The 24,679-nt window shown below is 49.7% G+C and overlaps 1 protein-coding gene across 1 annotated transcript in view; it reads left to right on the forward strand.

Moving 5' to 3' along the window:
* The first annotated feature begins 875 nt into the window (after positions 1-875).
* Positions 876-24,679, forward strand: part of LOC140711216 (uncharacterized) — a 66,909-nt gene continuing 43,105 nt past the window's right edge. Inside the window, exons 1-2 of the mRNA XM_073014125.1 lie at positions 876-952; positions 13,118-14,049. Coding sequence (XP_072870226.1) covers positions 876-952; positions 13,118-14,049 — 1,009 coding nt within the window. The remainder of the gene's footprint in view (positions 953-13,117; positions 14,050-24,679) is intronic.

Genomic DNA, 24,679 nt, shown 5'->3' on the forward strand with positions numbered 1-24,679 from the left:
AGGAGGAAATGACAATCAGTATCACCGGAAGTAGCAACACCTGTGAGATACTGTTCTGAATATTCAGGGAGGAAGAGGCTGATATGACTACTAATACAGAGGGGGTTACTCCCTCTGAGGGTGTGCACACTGGGGGTGTACAATTGTCTGAGAAGAGTTGAAAATTTTCAGATGGGGAGATGATATTACTCAAAATATCAGAAAGAGGCTGTGAGTCCACAAGGGTCCCAGAAGCCAGGGGGGCGGGCCGGGGGGTGGCGGCTGGGAGCCCGATCGCGGGGGGTGCCTGCACCCCCGGCGATGGGGCTCCCAGAAGCCAGGGGGGCGGGCCGGGGGGTGGCGGCTGGGAGCCCGATCGCGGGGGGGTGCCTGCACCCCCGGCGATGGGGCTCCCAGAAGCCAGGGGGGCGGGCCGGGGGGTGGCGGCTGGGAGCCCGATCGCGGGGGGTGCCTGCACCCCCGGCGATGGGGCTCCCAGAAGCCAGGGGGGCGGGCCGGGGGTGGCGGCTGGGAGCCCGATCGCGGGGGGGTGCCTGCACCCCCGGCGATGGGGCTCCCAGAAGCCGGGGGGGCGGGCCGGGGGGTGGCGGCTGGGAGCCCGATCGCGGGGGGTGCCTGCACCCCCGGCGATGGGGCTCCCAGAAGCCGGGGGGGGCGGGCCGGGGGGTGGCGGCTGGGAGCCCGATCGGGGGGCGTGCCTGCACCCCCGGCGATGGGGCTCCCAGAAGCCGGGGGGGCGGGCCGGGGGTGGCGGCTGGGAGCCCGATCGGGGGGCGTGCCTGCACCCCCGGCGATGGGGCTCCCAGAAGCCGGGGGGGGCGGGCCGGGGGTGGCACCTGGGAGCCCGATCGGGGGACGTGCCTGCACCCCCGGCGATGGGGCTCCTAGAAGCCGGGGGGGCCGGGCCGGGGGGTGGCGGCTCGGGGCCCCGTCGCGGGGGACAGTTGGAAGAGTATCACATGGCGTTGTACAGTGTGTGTGATACTGAGATTAATAACTGGGTGAACTTCCACCCTGTGCCACATTGCGAGTAATATCAGCCTGTCCCCTCCGTGAATATTAGAAACAATATCCCAGACTGGGTGTACGCCTTCTGCTGTACAGAGTGCAGTATCATCCTCTCCCTCCCAGGATAGTAATTACAATATCACTGGGCGGGAGCACGCAGCCTGCGAATTATTATCATCCTCTCCCCCTCCGTATGCTAGGAACAATATCTCAGAAGAGCTGTACCCTCAGTGCCATATTCGGACTAATAGCATAGGTGTCTTCCGGGAATATTACGAGTAATATTACCGGGTAGCTATCCATTCATTGTTATGTTTGGAGTCATGTGATACTCTACCCTCCTTTATATTAGGATCAGTGTCACGCGGTGAGTGTACACCTACTGCGATATTAAAACTAAAGTCCTGCTTTCCGTCCCTGGATATGAAGAACAGCATCACAAGTAGGTTTACACTTCCTGTGGTATTAGGAATAATAATATGATTATTAATCATCAATGATCGATTTTAATAATTATCAATGATACTAAAAATTCATAGGATACCATTATTGATGATGGATAATGATTTTAAACACATGATTACGCATGTTTTCAATTAATTATTAATATTAATGTCATGCAATAATATTATTAGTTCCTAATACTAACTATTATTTGATTCCCAGCGTCTCTGGGTATTGATTTAAGTCACATTAATAGCTAATATCATAATATTATTATTAATAGTGATATTACTAATAATTATTATTACAAATCGATACCATTTTAAGCCAGTATTAATTTTTACTCTCTTTATTGTGATCATTAGTATCAATAATAATAATAATTATTAATATAATTATTAATATGAATGATTAATAGACTTCTTCCTGATATCCACCGGGGAGAGGACGATGTTAATTTCTATATCACAGATGGTGTACACCCCCCGTGATAGTGTTTCGAACTTCTGCTTGGGAGAGGAGGAAATGACAATCAGTATCACCGGAAGTAGCAACACCTGTGAGATACTGTTCTGAATATTCAGGGAGGAAGAGGCTGATATGACTACTAATACAGAGGGGGTTACTCCCTCTGAGGGTGTGCACACTGGGGGTGTTCAATTGTCTGAGAAGAGTTGAAAATTTTCAGATGGGGAGATGATATTACTCAAAATATCAGAAAGAGGCTGTGAGTCCACAAGGGTCCCAGAAGCCAGGGGGGCGGGCCGGGGGTGGCGGCTGGGAGCCCGATCGCGGGGGGTGCCTGCACCCCCGGCGATGGGGCTCCCAGAAGCCAGGGGGGCGGGCCGGGGGTGGCGGCTGGGAGCCCGATCGCGGGGGGTGCCTGCACCCCCGGCGATGGGGCTCCCAGAAGCCAGGGGGGGCGGGCCGGGGGGTGGCGGCTGGGAGCCCGATCGCGGGGGGTGCCTGCACCCCCGGCGATGGGGCTCCCAGAAGCCAGGGGGGCGGGCCGGGGGTGGCGGCTGGGAGCCCGATCGCGGGGGGGTGCCTGCACCCCCGGCGATGGGGCTCCGAGAAGCCAGCGGGGCGGGCCGGGGGTGGCGGCTGGGAGCCCGATCGCGGGGGGGTGCCTGCACCCCCGGCGATGGGGCTCCCAGAAGCCAGGGGGGAGGGCCGGGGGTGGCGGCTGGGAGCCCGATCGCGGGGGGTGCCTGCACCCCCGGCGATGGGGCTCCCAGAAGCCAGGGGGGCGGGCCGGGGGGTGGCGGCTGGGAGCCCGATCGCGGGGGGGTGCCTGCACCCCCCGCGATGGGGCTCCCAGAAGCCAGGGGGGCGGGCCGGGGGGTGGCGGCTGGGAGCCCGATCGCGGGGGGTGCCTGCACCCCCGGCGATGGGGCTCCCAGAAGCCAGGGGGGCGGGCCGGGGGTGGGCGGCTGGGAGCCCGATCGCGGGGGGTGCCTGCACCCCCGGCGGTGGGGCTCCCAGAAGCCAGGGGGGCGGGCCGGGGGTGGCGGCTGGGAGCCCGATCGCGGGGGGTGCCTGCACCCCCGGCGATGGGGCTCCCAGAAGCCAGGGGGGCGGGCCGGGGGGTGGCGGCTGGGAGCCCGATCGCGGGGGGTGCCTGCACCCCCGGCGATGGGGCTCCCAGAAGCCAGGGGGGCGGGCCGGGGGGTGGCGGCTGGGAGCCCGATCGCGGGGGGTGCCTGCACCCCCGGCGATGGGGCTCCCAGAAGCCAGGGGGGCGGGCCGGGGGGTGGCGGCTGGGAGCCCGATCGCGGGGGGTGCCTGCACCCCCGGCGATGGGGCTCCCAGAAGCCAGGGGGGGCGGGCCGGGGGGTGGCGGCTGGGAGCCCCATCGCGGGGGGTGCCTGCACCCCCGGCGATGGGGCTCCCAGAAGCCAGGGGGGCGGGCCGGGGGTGGCTCCCAGAAGCCAGGGGGGCGGGGCCGGGGGTGGCGGCTGGGAGCCCGATCGCGGGGGGTGCCTGCACCCCCGGCGATGGGGCTCCCAGAGTCCAAGGGGCGGGCCGGGGGTGGCAGCTGGCAGCCCGATCGCGGGGATATTTGGAAGAGTATCACATGGGATTGTACAGTATGTGTGATACTGAGATTAATAACTGAATGAATGTCCACCCTGTGCCACATTGCGAGTAATATCACCCTGTCCCCTCCGTGGATATTAGAAACAATATCCCAGACTGGGTGTACGCCTCCTGCTGTACAGAGTGCAGTATCATCTTCTCCCTCCCAGGATAGTAGTTACAATATCACTGGGCGGGAGCACACAGCCTGCGAATTATTGTCATCCTCTCCCCCTCCTTATACTAGGAACAATATCTCAGAAGAGCTGTACCCTCAGTGCCTTATTCGGACTCATGGCATAGGCGTCTTCCAGGAATATTACCAGTAATATTACCGGGTAGCTATCCATTAGTTGTTATATTTGGAGTCATGTGATACTCTACCCTCCTTTATATTAGGATCAGTGTCACGTGGTGAGTGTACACCTAGTGCGATATTAAAACTAAAATCCTGCTTTCCGTCCCTGGATATGAAGAACAGCATCACAAGTAGGTTTACACTTCCTGTGGTATTAGGAATAATAATATGATTATTAATCATCAATGATCGATTTTAATAATTATCAATGATACTAAAAATTCATAGGATACCATTATTAATGATGGATAATGATTTTAAACACATGATTATGCATGTTTTCAATTAATTATTAATATTAATGTCATGCAATAATATTATTAGTTCCTAATACTAATTATTATTTGATTCCCAGCGTCACTGGATATTGATTTAACTCACATTAATTGCTAATATCATAATATTATTATTAATAGTTATATTACTAATAATAATTATTACAAATCGTTACCATTTTAAGCCAGTATTAATTTTTACTCTCTTTATTGTGATCATTAGTATCAATAATAATAATTATTATTAATATATTTATTAATATTAATGATTAATATACTTGTTCCTGATATCCACCGGGGAGAGAATGATGTCAATTTCTATATCAGAGATGGTGTACACCCCCCCCCCCCGTGATAGTGTTTCGGTCTTCTGCTTGGGAGAGGAGGAAATGACAATCAGTGTCACTGGAAGTAGAAACACCTGTGAGATACTGTTCTGAATATTCAGGGAGAAGAGGCTGATATGACTCCTAATACAGAGGGGGTTACTCCCTCTGAGGGTGTGCACACTGGGGGTGTACAATCGTCTGAGAAGGAGTTGAAAATTTTCAGATGGGGAGATGATATTACTCACAATATCAGAAAGAGGCTGTGAGTCCACAAGGCTCCCAGAAGCCAGGGGGGCGGGCCGGGGGTGGCGGCTGGGAGTCCCAGCTACTTGGGAGGCTGAGGCAGGAGAATGGCGTGAACCCGGTAGGCAGAGCTTGTAGTGAGCCGATATCACTTCACTGCACTCCAGCCTGGGTAACAGAACAAGACTCTGTCTAAAAAAAAAAAAAGAAAAAGGAAAATGGGCCTATAGAGCTCCATTTAATGGCAAAAAATTAAGGAAAGAATAAAAAGACTCTGCTAATAATGATGACATGAGCTGCTCATATTGTCATTTTCTCTGGGACCTAATATTGGGGAGGAGGTGGGATCACCTCCCACCAGGCTCCAGGTGACTTTCGGGCTGTTGCCCCAAATCACTGCAGCCTCTTCCCTGCTGGTCCCTTGATCCTGCTGCTGTGCCGGGCGTCCTGAGTGACAGGAGGCACCTCGGCAGCTTCCAGTGGGATAGGCCTGCGGCATTCTGAGCCAGAATGCCGTGATCACTAGGAAGTAAGGAGACATAAGCAGGAAGGGTTCAGGGATAGAGCGGCCACTTCTCGGGGATCAGTCTTGGGCCCGAGCTGAGAAGAATCCCCTTTCAGGATGATGGTCCAGGCTGAGGTCAGTGCTGTTTCTGTGCATTATGATGACTGACCTGCATCCACAGGGAAGCGTATCCGGGCTCCTTTTTCCCAGGCAATGTTGGGAACACCTTGAAATGGGCCCTGGTGGATTTCAATTCCAGCCTTCCAGAAGCCACTCCAAATGGAAATTGAGCTAACGGATACAGGTGGAGTAAGTAAACAACTTTAGGTCCCAAACAACAATTTTCACATACAATATAGTGTACAGGGAAAAACAAAGCCTCGGGACCCCAACTCACAGCCAAAACGGAAAAATATCATTAAGTTGGAAGCTGAATCATGCAAGAAACTGCCTTTCCTTTTGTTCCTAAGCAGATAGCTACAGATAGCTACATCTCCACAGGAAGCTGGTCTACGTTCACCTTATCTTATATAAAGGCTTATGTAGAGGACTGATTTACTGCATGTGAGATGAAGACGTAACTGATCCTTCCCCATCTGCTCTCTTTCTCTTGCAACCTGAGGAAGACCACAGGTTCCCTCTCTCCCCTCCTGCCCACCATTTTCCTCCAGCCCACCCTTCCCCTCCAGCCCACCCTTCCCTCCTGCCCACTCTTTTCCTCCAGCCCAGCCTTCCCCTCCAGCCCAGCCTTCTCCTCCAGCCCACCTGGAAGAGGAAGAGGTCTGCAGCTTACATCAGAATCTCGAAGTTGACACCCAAAAAAGGTAAAAGATCCTGTGGGATGCTGGCATGTACAACTAACGAGATAACGCTCTGGGTGTACATCCTAGCATACAGGAAGAGCATTCTTGTTCATGACGGTGGTTTCAAATATTTCAGTGGGTTTTCCCTTGAATGCCTCAGTCGGGAGCCACTTCAGTTCAGCGCAGGCAGCAAGGGAGCTTCAAGGACTGGTAGTTATGAATTCAAGCTTATACACAGCAACAGGTCACAGGTCTGTGGAAGATACTTGTCAATCAATATTCAGAGGTAGCATTCCATAACTGAAGCATAGGGCATATCTGACTTCATCTGACAAGGCTAAAATCATGATTGTTTTTCTAACTGGGAAATTTATGTCACTTATTTGCCAATAAACAACCATCTCTCTCTCCCCATTTTCTGACATAACGCTAGTCGTTAGAGAAATGTTCCGATGATGTTCATGAAAGAACAAACAAATGTCTTCCGCTTTAATACCACCTATTTCACACATATGACTCTTGCTGCTTCCATGTGACACTAAAAATATCAGGAGTGCCAGGAAGTCTCTTTAATCATCATTCTCCAATGTGCTCAGGAGATGAAGTCATTCTGTGAAATGGACTTCAGTTGACACCACTGAGAAAATGTCCTAGAGAAAGTAAAACTTGTAGTGGCCTCATACTTTACAGAAATAATCCAACTTCTTTCTTTCATTTCTTTCCAGTTTTTGGACATTAATTTTAATTGGTTCAGGGCAACCTGTTTCTGTATCAAAGTCTTGGGAAGCTTCCATTTGTTTTTAAACTATATTATATTATATTATATTATATTATATTATATTATATTATACTATTTATTTATTTAGAAATAGAGTCGCACTGTGTCACTCAGGCCAAAGTGTAGTGGTATGATCACGGCTCACTGCAGTCTCAACCTCCTAGGCTCGAGCCAATCCTCAGGCCTCCACCACCTGAGTAGCTGGGACTACAGGTGTGCCACCATGTCCTGCTAACGTTTTATTTTTATTTTTTGTAGAGACAGGATCTGGTTATGTGGCCAAAGCTGGTCTCAAACTCCTGGTCTCAAGCAATCCTTGTGTCAGCCTCGTAAAGTGCTGAGATTATAGACATGAGCCATGGCACGCAGCTGATTTATTATTTTATTTTCTCAGAACTCTATGCAACCTGATTCTTAATACATAAGGAAAGAGAAGCCAGTCAAAAGTGGAAGTAGTTGCACACAATGAAAGTGTCATTTGGCACTTAGACAAGAGAGGCGGATTATAAAAATAAAAGATCTACATGTCGCAATTGGCTGTGGGCTTGGATATGGACTCCAGCACTTTTTATTTTTATTTTTTTAGGAGAGAGTGTCTCACTCTCTTACTCAAGCTGGAGTGCAGTGATATAATCATAGCTCACTGTTATTTCAAACTCCTGAGTTCAAGTGATCCTCCTGCCTCGACCTCCCAAGTACCTGGGACTACAGATGTGCCATCGCTCCAGGCAATTTTTTTTTTTGAATTTTTGTAGAGACGAGGTCTCCCTGTGTTGCCCAGGCTAGTCTCAAACATGTGACCTCAAGCAATCGTTCCGCCTTGTCCTCTAAAGTGCTGGGGTTATAGGTGTGAGTCACTGTACCCGGCCAAGAAACCAACTCCACCTGTTTTCTATATAAAGTTTAGCATCTAGATACGAAGCAAAATAAGTTTTAAAGATCAAGGAGTCTGAAGGGAAGCTGCTGGGAGGGGAATGGGCTCAAGGCAGCGTTTTCTGGTCTACAGTTTTGCTTATTCTTGGACTTTCCAAAGTCCTGAAAGAAGAAGAAGGAAAGTGAGAAGAGAGGAAGAGGCAGGAGGAAAGGAGGAGTGCTGCGCCTCTGCGGTTGCAGATTAGCCCAAGGCAGCTCAGTGGCTGGGAAGGAAGGGAGGAAACCCCCAAGGCCGAAGGTGGAGTCAGAGTCCTGGGTCCAGCAGAGACTGGAGGGGAGGAGGGTGCCAGGAGCCAAAGACCTTCCTGCTAGCACTGCAACCTCTTAAACTGCTTAGGCTTTTATCTAAATTTGATATGTCCACATTTTGTAGACCTCCAAACCAAGTCACTCAGGGTAACCCAGACAGGAAGAGGAGGATGTTAGGAGAAGGTGCCCCACCTGATGATGCCCTTCTGGCTTTTATCCATTCCTGGGAATGACTCTTTCTCCAACTCGAGGGATGTCCCTATGGGAGAATACAGTGGCGTGGACCAGCAGTGGAGAATTCCAAGTCCAAAAAACGATTGGCATTTTCAAGGAAAGTAAGAAATCATCTTGCATATATGAAATATTGGGAAAAAGGTTGTTACTAATAATTCTCAAGCGACCACTCTGGTGAGACTAGGTTTCTCTGGGGATGTGTGGAGCAGGGTGTATGTACCGAGTGAGCACATCCCACCCTTCAGACTCCTTCAGCTCCTGTCTACTGTAGCAGTCAGAGGGCAACTCCTGTCCTCATCTCCTCTGAGCGACCCACTCACTCATTCACTCACTCATTCATTCACTCATTAACTCATTCACTCACTCACTCATTCACTCATTCACTCCTTCACTCGCTCACTCACTCATTCACTCACCCTTTTACTCACTTGCTCATTCATTTACTCATGCACTCACTCATTCACTGACCCATTCACTCACTCATTCACTCACCCATTCACTCACTCATTCATTCCCTCATTCACTCACTCAGTCATTCACTAACTCACCCTTTCACTCACTCATCCATTCACTCATTCACTCACTCATTCACGCACTTATTCACTCACTCACTCATTTCCTCATTCATTCACTCAATCATTCACTCACTCAAATCATTCACTCATTCACTTACTCATTCACCTCTTCACTCATTCATTCACTCATCCTTTACTCACACACTCACTCATTTATTGACTCATTCACTCACTCACTCGTTCATTCACTCACTCACTTCTTCACTTCCTCATTCACTTGTTCGCTCACTGACTCATTCACTCACTCTTTCCCTCACCCATTCACTCACTCACCCACTCATCTGTTCACTCACTCATTCACCCACTCACCCATTCACTAAGTCACTCATTCATTCACTCACTCACTCATTCATTCACTCACTCACTCATCACTCATTTATTCCCTCGGTCACTCACTCATTCACTCACTTATTCACTTGCTTATTCACTCACTCATTCACTAAGACACTCATTCATTCACTTACTCACTTATTCACTCACCCATTCACTCACTCACTCATTCACTCATTGACTCCCTTGGCAATTCATTCACTCACTCACGGTCACTCATTCAGTCATTTACCCACTCACTCACTCATTTCTCCTTCCCTCATCCACTCACTCACTCATTCACTGACTGACTGACTCACTCACCCATTCACTCATTTACTCACTCATTTACTCCTTCACTCACTCACTCACTCCCTCTTTCATTCATTCATTCAGCAGCACCCATGACAGGTTCACTCTGTCCTGGGCTCTGCTGTTGCCCTGGGACTGCAGCAGGGAATAGTCAAAGATCTCTGAATCCACGGCATTCAGGGTTCAGCCAGGGGACCTTTCGAGAAGCCCAGCAGATAGGTGAAACGCCCCATGTGTGACACTGACAAGGATGTTTTAAGAGCAGCAGGGAGAGAACAGGAGTGTGCATGGAGCCCAAAATTTCTAAGAGGGTGATCTGGGGAGGCCTCACCATGCAGGAGACCTTGCAGGACAGACCTGTGGAAAGTGGGCAGAGTCGGTAGGGAGAGGAGGGCCTGGTTTGAGGAAAAAGCAGAATGGGTCTGAGGTTGTTGGGTGCCTGCATGGGCCTCTGGGCAGCACCAGGATCTGAAGGGACCAGAGGACAGGCCAGTGTGGCTTGTGTGGTGTCTGTGACACCGAGTCAGCAGAGAAGATGCCTGAATTACATCCTGATAGGTGCACCCTGACTTTGAAGCTGAGGACACCCGAGACATGGAGGTGGGGTGGAGGTTGGGGCAGAGCAGGGGATGAGGAGGGAGCCTGTTCCGGTCCAGGTCAAAGGTGGTGGCCTGGCCCCAGTGGCTCCAGATGCAATGAAGAGCCAATAGGGACTTTCCTGAGGGACTTAGATGCCAGGGTGGAGGAGCACTGCAAGGCTTCAGCCTGAGCCCGTGGGAGGATGGAGTCACCAGGAGCTGAGGTGAGGAAGACTGAGCGGTGGGGGGTTGTGTGGGGGGTGCAGAGGCCTGAGCTCAGTTTGGCCCCTGCAGATTTGAGATGCCCACTCCATGCACAGGCTGAGACAGCAGAGAAGGGGAAGAGGCTGCAGCTCAGGTAGCCCTGGAATGTGCAGCTCCACATGCTGGGGCACTGGGTCATGGTGTCCTCATGGCTGGGAGCTGCTTCCCTCCTGGGATGCCAGAACTCCTTTAGGGCACATCGGCAACTCCTGCGCTCAACACTGAGGGGAAGTGGGAAGGGCAGCTGTCCCTATGCATGTTCTCCTTCACCTTGTCCTAGGCAGGTCCCAGGCAGCACCTCCCCTCCCAAGTGGCTCCCCTTGTCCGCTGCCCCTAATGTTCACAGCCAGACCCTAGAAGAGGGCTGGACTCAGTGGCTCACTTCTGATGAATAGAACCAGGCAAAAGAGATGGCGGTCTCTCCTGAGATTGGATTGGGAGGAGCTGAGGTTCTGTCCACTGGAACTCTCCCCCTGGCTCTTGGTAGGTGCTAGTTCTGGCAAAGCCAGTCACGCACCCAGGGCAGAGGGCAACCTGAAGCTGATGCCACAGAGAGACTGGGGCCTTCAGTCCAACAGCCTGCAAGCAACAGAATCCTGCCAGCAACACAGAAGTGAGCATGGAAGCAGCTCCTCCCCTGATGAGCCTGAGCCTTCAGAAGACACAGCAGCCCTAGGCAGACAGCTGCTGCAGCCCTGGAGAGCCCCTGGGGCAGAGGGCCCAGTGAAGCCTGCCTGAACTCCTGGCCCAAGGAGTAATCATTCCTGGGGTATAAGTGTGTGCTGGTGTGGGCCTTTGGAGTAATCTGTCAAGGGACAATAAAGAACATACACACACCTCAGGTCCTACTGGGTGGAAGCTGTATGGTCAGCACGGCATGTAATATCTTCCTCTTGAATTAGAAGATTCATTGCTAAGGCCAAAGTTAAAAAAAACAAAAACAAAAAAACCTCTAGTTGTAGCAACATTGACATACATGACTTTCAAAAAAAAAAAGCCATAGCTATTCTTTTCCATCTTTGCTACAGGTATATATTAATATATGTTAATTCCCTGACTGACTGAGCAATGGGCCAAACTCATAAGAACAGATGTGTGAGGACCGTCAGTGACCACCATGACCCCAGTCCCAGCCCTTATACACAGACAGACTTTTGAACATAATCCGTAACCTTGGGGGTCTTGACACTCTAAATTTTATTGTTTTTCATTAACTATTTCTATTCCCTAAACAATACCTGTTCATCGCAGAGAAAAATGGCATTGCCTATACTAAGCAAAAGAAAGGAAATAAAATGCTCAGAAACATTTACATATGTATGCAGACTCACACACACACACACACACACACACGCACGCATGCACAGGCTCGCACTGTGTCTAGGCCTGCCTTTTCACTTATTTGTATGTCCTGAACATATTTCCATGTCAGTAGACACATATCTTTGTAGTGGTAACAGCAACTAAATATTATTGCAGTGCATATTTTTACCATCATTTATTTAACTCATCATATTTGAACTGTTAGGTTATATCTATCATTTTCTGTATTACAGACAATTTGATGACAAATGACCAATCCCCTAATGTTCAATATAAAAATATCAATTGCATAAGGAGATAACGGGTATTTGGCTAAAATAAAATTCAGTGTGGCCCACCTTCTCCACATGTAACATGTTCTAAAAAGGCATGAATAATTATATTAGCCCTTCTATTCTCCAGCACAGATCCTGAGCCCAGCTGTGGGTACAGGTGCTTAGAGCCTCAGTCTGCTCTTCTGCCCACCAGAAGGCAAAGGCCACTCAACTGCCACCTTAAAACAGCCAGGATTCTCCTCTCCCTTTTATTTAATAGAATAATGCTCAGGTTCACTGCATGAGAGCAGCGCTCTCTGACTTTGCATTCATCAGGACAACCAAGGTGGTTTGTTTAAAAATACACATTTCCTGGCTGAGTTCCCAGAAACTGGACTTCAGTGGTTTAATGGGGGTGTGCATAGGACAGGTGATTCAGAGGACCACAAGGGGTTAGGAATTTCGCCGTTAATTCTGGCCAAGGGAGCAATTAGACTATCCAGCACTATCCGCAGCATATTTTTTTTTTCCTCTTTTGCAATGAATATTTGATGCTCAGCGGGATGAGGCCCAGGATGAGGCACACATCCAAGAAAAATCCATGCCTCTCCATCTTTTCCCCAGGATTGCCCTTTGGTGAGACTCTCCTTTGCGATTGCTTCACTTTCCCGGGTTCATAGAACAAACCTCTTCTTAGTCTCTTTTGTTGTTTCCTATCTGTTCAACAAACACCCACTGCGCAGGACCATCCTCCGGAAAGCCCTCGAGTGGGGCCGTTTGGGAGCCCTTCTTCGTGGGGTGAGCACTGAAGGAACCGGGATCCCATAAACCCGTGCTTTTGTGGGGGCTGCTCCCTCTCCCATCGCAGGTAACTGGCACCAGGCTGTTAAGCTGTGGATGGGCAACTGGCACAGTGCTTTGGATGTGCGTATTTCAGCACGTGGAGTTGGTCAGTGAAGTCAGCCGAGGTCAGCACAGTGTACGTAGGGAGGAAGGGTCGTCCCGCCTCCGCGCCAGGTCAGTCCCGTTGCGCCTCCTCCTGTCCCACTCTGACTTTCGCGCGCCCAGGCGTCTCTGAGGGTAGCGCCCCGACACTCTCCCCCACCCCAAGGATTCTTCTCCCCACGGGACGGGCTGGGGGCCCAGGAGCGCCACAGACCCCGTGGACCCGGGAAATCGCAGCTTCGTCATAGCTAAGCTCGCCGCGCTCAGCTTTTCCCACCACCTGGAGGATCCACTCTCCGGGCGTCCTTCCCGACCTCAGGCTGCAGAGAAAACTTGGGGGCGGGGATCGAGGAAGCCTCGCGCAGAGGCTCCTAGCGCAGCCCCAGGAGGAATCCTGCCGCCAGCAAGAAGCTGTGCGCACGGCCGGGCTCGGTGCTGACAACAGCCGGATCTACCGGGCCTACCGCGAGCCTCCGCGTCCAGGTGGGGTCTCCGCGCCCCAATTCCACCCCGCCCCGCCATCGGCGCTCCCCGCAAGTGCGGGGTTTCCACCGGCCCCTGCGTTCGCGCCCACTCACGGTCTCCCTTGCCCCCCCACCCGGAGATGCTCCCGGCGTTCTATTCCGCCCTGCCTTGGCCCGCCCAGCGAACGATGTGACCCCGCCCCCCTGCGGTCTCCCCTCCCCCGGTCGCTGCCCCTGCCCCCACCTGTGGCGCTCCGGGCATCTCTAAAGGCCCCAACCAGAGTCTTCCAACCCACCCGCGAGGCTAGCGCACCAGCAACGCGGCCCCACCCGCAGGGACCCCCGCCCACTTGTGGTGCTACCCCCGCCTCCGCGACTTCACCCACCGCTGGCGCGGCAGCCACCTACGACGACCCCCGCGTAGGTCCTCCTGCCCACACCCGCCCCCGGCCAGCCCCTGCCCCTTTCTCTGCCCCTTTCCCTGCCCCTGCCCCTAGCCGCCCCCCCACCCCCGCAGCCCCTCCTGTGCGCTTGGGCCCCGCCCGTCAAGGCCCTTTGGCGCTAGGGCCGGGCGGGGGCGCGGGCGGGGCAGCGTTTCCGAGTCGGGCGCGCGCCCGCAGCGTCTCCATTTCCTGCTGCGCAACCGGACTAGCTACTGCCCTCGGCCTCCTCGCCTTGGACGCGGACGACTCCCGGGCCCCCAAGGGCTCCTTGCGGAAGTTCCTGGAGCACCTCTCCGGGTCCGGCAAGGCCATCGGCGTGCTGACCAGCGGGGGACATGCTCAAGGTGCGCGCCCCGCTCCGGGCGGCGAGGGAGGGACGGACGGAGAAGGAGAGAAGAGGGAGAAGGGGAGAACAGGGCGAAGGGGATGGGGGAACGGGGCAGAAGAGGGGGAAGCGATGGGAGGACCCGGGGAAAGGTGGGGAAGCGATGGGAAGAACTGGGGAGAACAGCGGCGAAGCGATGGGAAGAACTGGGGAGAAGCCCGTGCCCGGGAGCGGCAGGGGTACCTGCGGGGCGGCGGGAGCCGGCAAGGCAACCCCGGGGTCCTTGCCGGGTGGGGCGGAGGAGGAAGGGACATGGCGGTAGGAACCTCCATCCGGAAAATAGTGAGCTTTCCACCCTCTCCGGTTTATGTTTTAAATTGAGCCTGGTAGAGGGGGTCGCCTGGAGCACCTTCCGGGGTCGTTCTGCCTCTGAGCTATAGGATGGGGCCGGGCTTCCCCTCCGAATCCTGGGTACAGCGCGATCACTTCTTAAGTTGCCCCCGCCCCCCAACTCCGCCCCACGCCACCCCCCAGCATGTCGAGGAAGAAACGGCCGGATGCCCGCGGGCCTCCTGTCGCCTCGGGCCCCGCGCGGCGTGGGCAGGGTCCCGGCTGCTGCAAAGCAGGAAATGGCCGGGGTGCTCTGGGTTCCCGCCTAGCGTCTCCGAGGCGGTCCGGCAGCCCCTCGCGTTTCCGCTGGAAGATTTTAAAAAAGGGTTTCCTGCGCTCGCATGTGCTGTCGCCTTCCGGTTCGTGACAAAACCGAAAACTAAAATGGGTCCCAGGCCCTCCCCGCCAGCCTCCGCGGACGGGAAGGACCAGGAAGCGGGGACTCTGGGACGTCAGCGGCGCCGCAGCGCGGGCTCTGGGCTTCCCCTGTCCTGTAATGTGGAAAGGGCTCTCCAGTGGGGGCCGAGCCTGGGCCCACCACGCGGGCGCGCCAGGAGGACATTTAACATTGAAGAGCGGGAGGTGGTGGAGACTCGCTCCCCAGGCCCCGGGTGCACGTAAGGGCACCGGTGCCCGGGTTCAGGAGGGTGAGGCCTTCTTGGCCAGGTAGCCTTGTTAAATCTATCTGAAAATCACAGATAACTAAGTATCAAGTCGTCACAGATCATTTTAGTATCCTGAATGAGATGGCTACGGAAAACATGAAAACATCGTTACTGGTTACATGCATGATGCATCCAAAACATTGTTACCTGCACAGTGGCAGCACTGATATTTGTGGGCTTTTGAACGTGTGGACTGGAGTGTTAAGAGCCCCTCAGAGTTATGACAGTAGTTTGATTTGAATGTTCTTTTCTTGGCGAATAAATGCTGTACATTGAATTTACCGCTAGTTTCATATTCCTGTTATGGTTCCGAGGCTACAAGCGGTTGGATTCTGTGAGACACTCTCTGTCTTCCTCCTTTGGCTGCTTTCAAATGGGTCGTCTTTTTTTATAACTGATTTTTAAAGCAGTGATTGCTGGGGTGAGTTGTAGTGCTGTCCTGAACTGGGTTTTGATGCTGTGCACATCAGCTGAGTCACCAGCCCAGGGCCCTGTCAGTCCCATTATTAAGCTCTTTTCTTGCTCTTCTCATCATTTCTCAGACGCCTTAAAAAAAAAGCAAACTCCTGCTTGCCGTCACTGGCTGAGTTTGGCAAATGGGTGTTTACCCTGGAAAGAGGGGCATTTTGTCCTCTGGAACATCTAAGGCGCCCTTTGGTGAGGTGGTCTGTATCTGACCACTCTATCCCGTGGGCGTCCTTCCTGCTTCCACCTTCCCTTTCTGAACGCCTCCGCCTCCAGGGCTTTAATTTTCCTTCTGTGTGTGTGCCACGCAGAGGTTATGACTGTTGTGCCACTGCCCTGTTTTTTCTCTTTCTTTCTTTCTTTCTTTTTTTTTTTTTTTTTTTTGCTGAGGGCCCAAAACTTGCTGCATCTCAAAAGAAGCAATTGTATCCATTTGTTCGCGATGAGCATAAACTGCTCTTTAAGGGAGACTAATTGGTAAACCCTGCTGCTGTGGGTAGACAGACAGAGGTGGCCATGGAAGGAAGGCTCTGCCTCTTGGAAGCCTGCACAACCGTCCTGCTTTCTTTCTTCAGTATCCGCGGGGGGTGGGGGGTGGTTAATTTTAATAAGCCCTGGAAACCAACAAAGCAGGAAAGTGCTAAGACATTGAGGTGTGAGATTTAAAATTACAACCAGCAGCCTCTCATTCTTCCTTCACTGAGGAAGGAAGGAACCAGTTGCCTCTTCGTTTTGGGGCTGCAGGGTATGTTTGGCAGCGACACTGGCCCTTTGTGCTGTGTGACTCATGAATTGAGATAGTTCTTTGCTAAGTGTTTTGTGCAGTAGGTATGAAAATGGAGAAAGAGGGAGCACTGTCCAGGGTGGAGAGGCGTGGAGAGACGCTGTGATACATAGCGAGTCCTTTTCTTCTGGGCTCCTGGTTTTCAATCTTTTTCTTTTTTTTTTTTCTAACAGCTTGAAAGATGGTTTTTGTGTCTTAATTAAAAGATTGAAGACTGTGGGTCAGACCCAAACTAATTCCATTGGCATCAAAGAGAAGGATTCTTTACATATTTATCTATAGGCATAATTGATTTTTTTATTTTTTGCTGAATTATCTGGTTAGTCAAATCATACATTAGAGAAGTAATATTAAAAATTAAAAATTAAAAAATGTATCTGTAAACATATCCCCCTTCCATTCCAGTCTTTGTCTCTGTGTAATTTTAGAACCTTGGGCCATGATGTACATAGAGTTTATATTCTTTTAATATCTTGCTACTTCATTATTTTCATGTTTAATCTTTGGGTTGATGTATCACAGGTCACTTGACTGTTTCTTACAGGTGTTTGGTTTAATTTTTTTTTTTCCCTTAACGCTAATGTAAATTTCAGTGTTTGGATGGTAGTTTTAGCAGAATTTAAGGCAGAGTCTCAGTTAGGGTGATGGATCGATTTATAGTCCCTAGTTTGAGGAGGAAGGTGGCAATATGCCCTTTCTTCTAAAATTGATATGTTAAATCACAATGGACATTTACTTGATTTTGAGCACTTGGGACTCCCCTGGGGTTCACTGGTATTGCAAGGTCAGGGCTGGGGATCTTCTGCTGGAGAGGCCCCCAGCGTGCCCAGCGCAGGGTCCTGAGTGCGTTGCTGCAGGACAGAAGCTCTGGGCTTTGCCCTCCAGCGGCCGTCGCTCTGGGAAGAGCTGGCTGCTCCAGGAATGAGGCCTATGCTCTGAAGCTTACAGTCAGCAGACCAGCAAAGGTCAGCACAGATGACCTTATATGAATCATTCATTTAACAGGCATTCATGGAATACACATTCCATGCAGCTGGAACTTAGAGTGGAAGGCCATCAGTTCACTGTTGTCTCAGCAGAACTTTGTCCCTGGGTCCCTGTTGAACTTAGAGTGGAAGGCCATCTGCTCACTGTTGTCTGAGCAGAGCTTGGTCCCTGGGTCCCTGTTGAACTTTGAGTGGAAGGCCATCAACTCACTGTTGTCTGAGCAGAGCTTGGTCCCTGGGTCCCTGTTGAACTTAGAGTGGAAGGCCATCAGCTCACTGTTGTCTGAGCAGAGCTTGGTCTCTGGCTCCCTGTTGTAGCCTCCGCTCCTAGGAGGTGCACGGTGAGTGTTGGGGGACCCTCCACAGGCACAATTGCTGAACAAGGACCCCTCCCAAGGGTGTCAGCCCTAGGCCCTGAGCTCTGAAGAGGAGGAAGGCATTCCTAGGGCCGACTTCCCTTCTGGATACTGAGCTCTGCCCAGAGAGAAACTCTTCCACATTCACTGCAGTGAAGTTCATACTTTAGAGACTGGGGCCTGCATTCCCCAGAATTTCATGGCCACAGGTGGTGGCCACACCATGCGACTGGTGTCTTATGTTCCCTGGAATTTCCGTGGCCATAGACGGTGGCTGTACCATGTGACTGGGGTCTGCATTCCCTGGAATTTCCGTGACTGCCGGTGGTGGCTGCACCATGCGACTGGAGTCTGTGTTCCCCAGGATTTCTGTGACCACAGATGGTAGCTGCGCCATGCGACTGGAGTCTGTGTTCCCCAGGATTTCTGTGATCACAGGTGGTAGCTGTACCATGTGACTGAGGGTCTGCGTTCCCCTGAATTTCCGTGGCCATAGGTGGTGGCTGTACCATGGGAATGAGGGTCTCTGTTCCCTGGAATTTCCATGGCCATAGGTGGTGGCTGTACCATGCGACTGGGGTCTGCGTTCTCCAGAATTTCTGTGGCTGCAGGCTGTGGCTGCACCATGCGACTGGGGTATGCATTCCTCGGAATTTCCGTGGCCATATATGGTGGCTGTACCATGTGACTGAGGGTCTGCATTCCTTGGAATTTCCATGGCCATAGATAGTGGCTGTACCATGTGTCTGAGGGTCTGCGTTCTCTGGAATTTCTGTGGCTGCAGATAGTGGCTGTACCATGTGACTGAGGGTCTACATTCCTGGAATTTCTGTGGTCGCACATGGTGGCTGTACCATGCAACTGGGGTCTACATTCCCTGGAATTTCCTTGGCCACAGGCGGTGGCTGCACCATGCATCAGGTCCTCTGTCTCAGGAGTTGGTGCCATTGTCTCTGTTACTCCCTCGCCTGACACAGAGAGGCAGTTCCTGACTTTATCACTCCCAGGAAACACACAGGCATCTGTTTTGGATCCTTGTTTTCTTTCCCCATCACTTTTCTCATCAAAGGGAAATTCACATCCTCTAAAGCTGAAAATGGTGTGGGGCCCCCTGGTGGTCTTTCCAAGGCATTATCAGCAGGTAAATTAGATCATGTGGGCCAGTGTACCTGAAGTGAAAACAGAAAGGTAAGTCGTGTCACTAAACTTTGCTGGGAGATTCAGGGTCTTTTTCAGTGGCAGAATCATCCAAAGTAAGTTGTTTTTTCACTGCAGATCTAGATGGTTGGCTGTGTCGGGATTAAACTTAGCCAGTGTCGACAGAGTGTTGCTTAATCCTCACGGAAGGGTGTCAAGTACATTGAAGAATAGCTGCCGAGTCTGCTATTGTCGGGAGAGGGGCAGGTACGTCTCTCGCTTAGCCCAGTGCTGCAGGAGGCCAGGCTCACGTCAGGCTGTGCGTGTGAGTGGGTTGGATTTTTAGCACTCTGGGACGGTAAAGCACAAACATCTATTTTTAACTTGTGGGTGACCTTCTTCTGTGCTGCTTGAGTCTCTGTGGGCCTTTCTCTGTTTCCTTCCTGAGGAGTCTGTGCCAGGGTCCCAAGCGTTCTCTGGGCTGCACCTCCGCACCTGCCCAGTGAGGAGCCTCCTCCTGGTGGCTGTGGGACTGGGCTGGGCCCACACTGTCAGCATCATCTGGGGTAAGCAAGCCCGCCCTTCCACACCTCAGTGTCCCCAGCTGTTGAACAGGGCTAATCAACTGACCGTCAGGATTAATGGGGATCAGATGCGCTCATCTCATAGCCCTGTTGGTAAATAGCCACTTCCACTCTGTCCTCCAATGTGCTACTCTAGACTTTTTCTTTACCTCCATTTAGCCAGGTGATTCGAGGTGACAGTGACTATCAAGAGGGATGTACAGAGGAAATCAGTGGAAGAGAGCTCGAGGAGCAGACATGGGTGCAGGGAGCACAGTGCGTGAAGCACGGATGCAGGGAGCATAGGCATGGGGAGCACAGATAGGTGTAGGGAGCATGGGCATGGAGAGGACGGGTGCGGGGAGAACGGGTGTGGGGAGCACGGATGCCCGGTGCACAGGTGTGGGGAGCACGGGCGTGTGACGCATGGGTGTGGGGAGCATGGGTGCTGGGAGCACAGGTCATGGAGAGCATATGTGTACTTGCTCTGCTCTGACAGATGCTGCCGAGCATGTACTCTGTGCTCAGATGGGTCAGAGCCTCAGTGCCTCTTTTTAAAAAAAAAAAAAAAATTCTTTTTTTAAAGACTTCTGTCTTCCTGGTGGCCCCTTTTAGTCGATACTATTTTAAGCCTGCTTTTCCAGAGAAAAGCTAGGAAGGATGGCCTATATAGGTTCCAGTCTGGGCATATCTGGAAGAATGGGTCTCTTTTAGGTTTGAGTCTGGCGTACCTGGGGACATCTTTGAACCTCCACTCAGAGTCCCAGAACCACGTGTAGAGGCTCCCCAAATGTCTGCTTGGACTTTCCCCTCTGCTCGGGGATGATGAAGAGCAAAACCTCACCCTGCCACGACCTCTGGGGTCCTCCTTCCTGGAGGGCAGTGCCTTGGTGACCAGCGTGTGTAGGAGTCTGAGCTGGCACCTTCGGGCTATGCTGTGCAGCGGGGGCTCATGCCATGGGGCATTCTTGTGTTCTGCACCGGGACTGGTGATGTTGGGTATCCTCATGCACTGTGGACCACATGGGGTGCACATGAGCCAGACAGCTCCCGGAATTCGGAGCCTGGCTCTGTCTCAGGCCACCCACCTGTCTGTGGCACTTCTGAGGGATTGTGGGGACCGTATGAGTCTGTGTCCCCACCCTCACTGGCTGGACACCTGTGCCAGGCTGGAGCTTTATGTTTCACCATCCCCTGTTCCGAGTTGTGTGAATATTTATTTTCATTACCTACTCTCATGAGCTTTCCTTTTTAAAAAAAAAAAAAAATCGGAGACAGACTTTGAAGTCCCCTGGCCCCACCGTTCGTGGACCTAATGGTATTGCAGAAATTATGACTTCAATTATGTATAATAACTGGGGCTACTTTAAAAGTCATGTAAAGGAACAAGGTGGAGTAGCCATTTCAAGCTGTACATCATGCTGGATTCTTAAGTGAACGTTATCAGGCTTTCAACACATTTTCTCTTTTTATTTACTTTGGAGAATATAATGGATGCTCAGAAGCTGTTGGAATTTAGTAAGAGGAAGTTATCCTTAAGAAGCTATTTAAGCAAGGGGACAGTTGGAGTAAACGTAAATTATGAACACACACCTATTCCAAACCAGAGAAATAAAAGCATCAACTGTACTGGGGTTGAAACTTGAGTGCTAGTGTGTCTTTCCTGCCCACAGTGACTCTGACAGTGCTGTGGGCAGGAAATTCTGGAAAGAAGACTTGGTGCCAGTGGTAATTTTTGTGACGATTCATTTGCTTTCAGCTCAAGTGACTATAGTCTTACTTGCAAATGGCTAGGTCTCCATCAATGGGCCACAACACTGACATAGGACAAATGAGAAATGACCCTTGGGTTTTTAACAATTATTATTTTTAATGGACACATTGTAGTACATATCCGTGGGATACAGTGTGATATTTCAATACATATTTTTCGTGTGTAATTAGCAACTCAGGGTAATTAGCATGTCCATCATCTCAAACATTTGTAATTTCTTAATGCTGGGAATATTTTAAAATCCTCTCTTCTAGCTGCTTGAAAATATACAATAAATTGTAAACTATAGTCACCCTACAAGGCTATAGCACACTAACCCTTATTTTTACTATCTAGATGTAATTTTGTATTCATTAGCCAACCTCTCCCTTTCTGCCTTCCCGTCGCCCTTTCCTGTCTCTAGAAGCCACTGTTCTACCTTCAGAGGGTAGAATATCGTTTTCCTCATAGAGATCTTTAACCTTCTTGATTAGATTTCTTCTGAGGTATTTTTATTTTTATTTTATATTTTTGTAGTTAAATGGGATTGCTTTCTTGATTTCTTTTTTCACTGGCTCGTTGTTGGTCTATAGAAATGCTACTGATTTTTATATGTTGATTTTGTATTCTGTAACTTTACTGAATTTGTTTATCAGTTCAAAGAGATTTTTGCTGGAGTCTTTTTTTTTTTAAATATATAAGAGCACATTGTCTGAAAACAGACAATTAGAGTGCCTCCTTTCCACTTTGGGTGCCCTTGATTTCTTTCTCTTGCCTGACTGCTCTTGACTAGGACATTCAGTGCTGTGTTGAATAGGAGTGGCACAAGTGGGCGTCCTTGTCTTTTACAGATCTCAGAGAAAAAGCTCTTAGTGTTTCCCCATTCCCCATTATGTTAGCTGTGGGTTTGTCACATATGGCCTTTATTGTGTTGAGGTATGTTTCCTTCAGTGCCTCGTTTGTTGAGACTTTCTATCAGGAAGCAGCGTTGAATTCTATCAAATGCTTTTTCTGTATCTATCGAAATGATATTATGGTTTTTGTCCTTAATTCTGTTGATGTGATGTAGCATGATTATTGATTTGTGTTTGTTGAGCAATCCTTGCATCCTGGGATAAATCCCACTTGATCATGGTGTATAATCTTTTTGATTTGCTGTTGGATTCAGTTTGTTAGTATTTTGTTGAGGATTTTTGCATCTGTGTTCATCAGGGATATTGACCTATAGTTTTCTCTTTTTATTGTGTCCTTGTCTTATTTTGGTATCAGGGTAATGCTGGTCTTGAAGAATGAACTTAGCAGAATTCCTTCCTCTTCATTACTTTTGGAATAGTTTGAGAAGAATTGAAATAAAAATGTGTAGAATTCAGCTGTGAAGTCACCTAGTTCTGGGGTTTTCTTTGTTGGGAGACTTTTTATTATTACTTAGTCATACATGTTACTCATTATTGGTCTCTTCAGGATTTCCGTTTCTTCTTGGTTCCATCTTGGTAGGTTGTACGTGTCCGGGAATTTATCCATTTCTTCTAGATTTTCCAATCTGTTGACATACAGTTGTTCAAAATAGTCTGTAATGATCCCTTGTATTTCTGCGGTATCAACTATCATTCTCCTTTTCTGTTTCTAATTTTATTTCTTTGGGATTTCTTTTTGTTTGCTTAGTGTAGCTAATGGTTTGTCTATTTTATTTATCTTTTCAAAAAACCAACATTTTTTTCTTCATTTTTATATTTGTTAGTTTCAAGTTTATTTAGTTCCTCTTTGATCTTTGTTATTTCTTCTACCACTTTTGGATTTGATTTGTTCTTGCTCTTCTAGCTCATTGCAGTTCCTTGTTAGGTTGTTTATTTTAAATCTGTTTTTTAAATGTAGGAGTTCATTGTTATAAACTTTCCTCTTAATACTGCTTTCGCTGTATACCATAAACTTTGATATGTTGTGTTTCTGTTTTCATTTATTTCAAGAAATTTTTAAATTTCCTTCTTCATTTCTTCATTGACCCATTGGCTATTCAAGGGTATATTGTTTAATTTCTATGTATTTATACAGTTTTGAAAGTTCTCCTTGTTGTTGATTTTTTTTTTAAATTAAACTTTGTGTTCTAGGGTACATGTGCACAATGTGCAGGTTTATTACATATGTATTCACGTGCCAAGTTGGTATGCTGCACCCATTAACTCATCATTTACGTTAGGTGTATCTCCTAATGCTATCCCTCCCTCCTCGCGCCTCCTCCCTCCCCACAACAGGCCCCGGTGTGTGATGTTTCCTTTCCTGTGTCCAAGTGATCTCACTGTTCATTTCCCACCTATGAGTGAGAACTTGCGGTGTTTAGTTTTCTGTCCTTGCGATAGTTTGCTGAGAATGATGGTTTCCAGCTGCATCCATGTCCCTACAAAGGACGTGAACTCATCCTTTTTTATGGCTGCATAGTATACCATGGTGTATATGTGCCACATTTTCTTAATCCAGTCTGTCATTGATGGACATTTGGGTTAGTTCCAAGTCTTTGCTGTTGTGAATAGTGCCGCAATAAACATACGTGTGCATGTGTCTTTATAGCAGCATGATTTATAATCTTTTGGGTATATCCCCAGTATTGGGATGGCTGAGTCAAATGGTATTTCTAGTACTAGATCCTTGAGGAATGACCACACTGTCTTCCACAATGGTTGAACTAGTTTACAGTCCCACCAATAGTGTAAAAGTGTTCCTATTTCTCCACATCCTCTCCAGCACTTGTTGTTTCCTGACTTTTTAATGATCGCCATTCTAACTGGTGTGAGATGGTATCTCATTGTGGTTTTGATTTGCATTTCTCTGATGGCGAGTGATTATTGTAGCAGGACTAGCCGCAGACAAAACATGATGGAAGGCTACATGCATCAGCTAACAGAACAAAACGTTTTACAGTGCTTTCTCAAACAATGTCTGGAATTTACAGATAACACTAGTAGTTTTGGTCAGGGGTTAATATTATTATTATTATTTTAACCACCAGGGCCAGGTGGTGGTGCCAAGGTCATCTAGCTATTTATCTTACTTCTGTTTCCTTCCAACTTTTTGTTTTCTCCCCCTTCTCCTGTCTTATAAACTAGGGAAAAAGGGAGATGGGGAAAAGCTGGGAAAGACAGCAGGAGAAGTGGTGGTCTCCTTCTATATTATGAGCATTTTTTCATGTCTCTTTGCATAAATGTCTTCTTTTGAGAAGTGTCTGTTCCTTGTTGTTGATTTATAGCTTTATTCTGTTAGAGTCTGAGAATATCCTAGATGTTATTTCAATTTTAGAAAAAATGTATTGAGAATTCTTTTGTAGCCTAGCATGTGGTGGATTCTAGAGAATGTTTCATGTGCTGAGGAGAAGAATGTGCATTTTGTATCTGTTGGATGAAATGTTCTGTAAATGTCTGTTAGGTTCCTTTGGTCTACACTGGACTTTAAATTTGATGTTTTGTTGTTATTTTTTGTCTAGATGACCTCCAGTGCTGACAGTGGGATTTTGAAGCTCCTACTATTGTTGTGTTGGTATCTCCCTGTCTCTCTCTGTCTC

Source organism: Chlorocebus sabaeus, unplaced genomic scaffold (assembly GCF_047675955.1).
Source record: "Chlorocebus sabaeus isolate Y175 unplaced genomic scaffold, mChlSab1.0.hap1 unalloc_scaffold_298, whole genome shotgun sequence".
NCBI classification, from domain to species: Eukaryota; Metazoa; Chordata; class Mammalia; order Primates; family Cercopithecidae; genus Chlorocebus; species Chlorocebus sabaeus.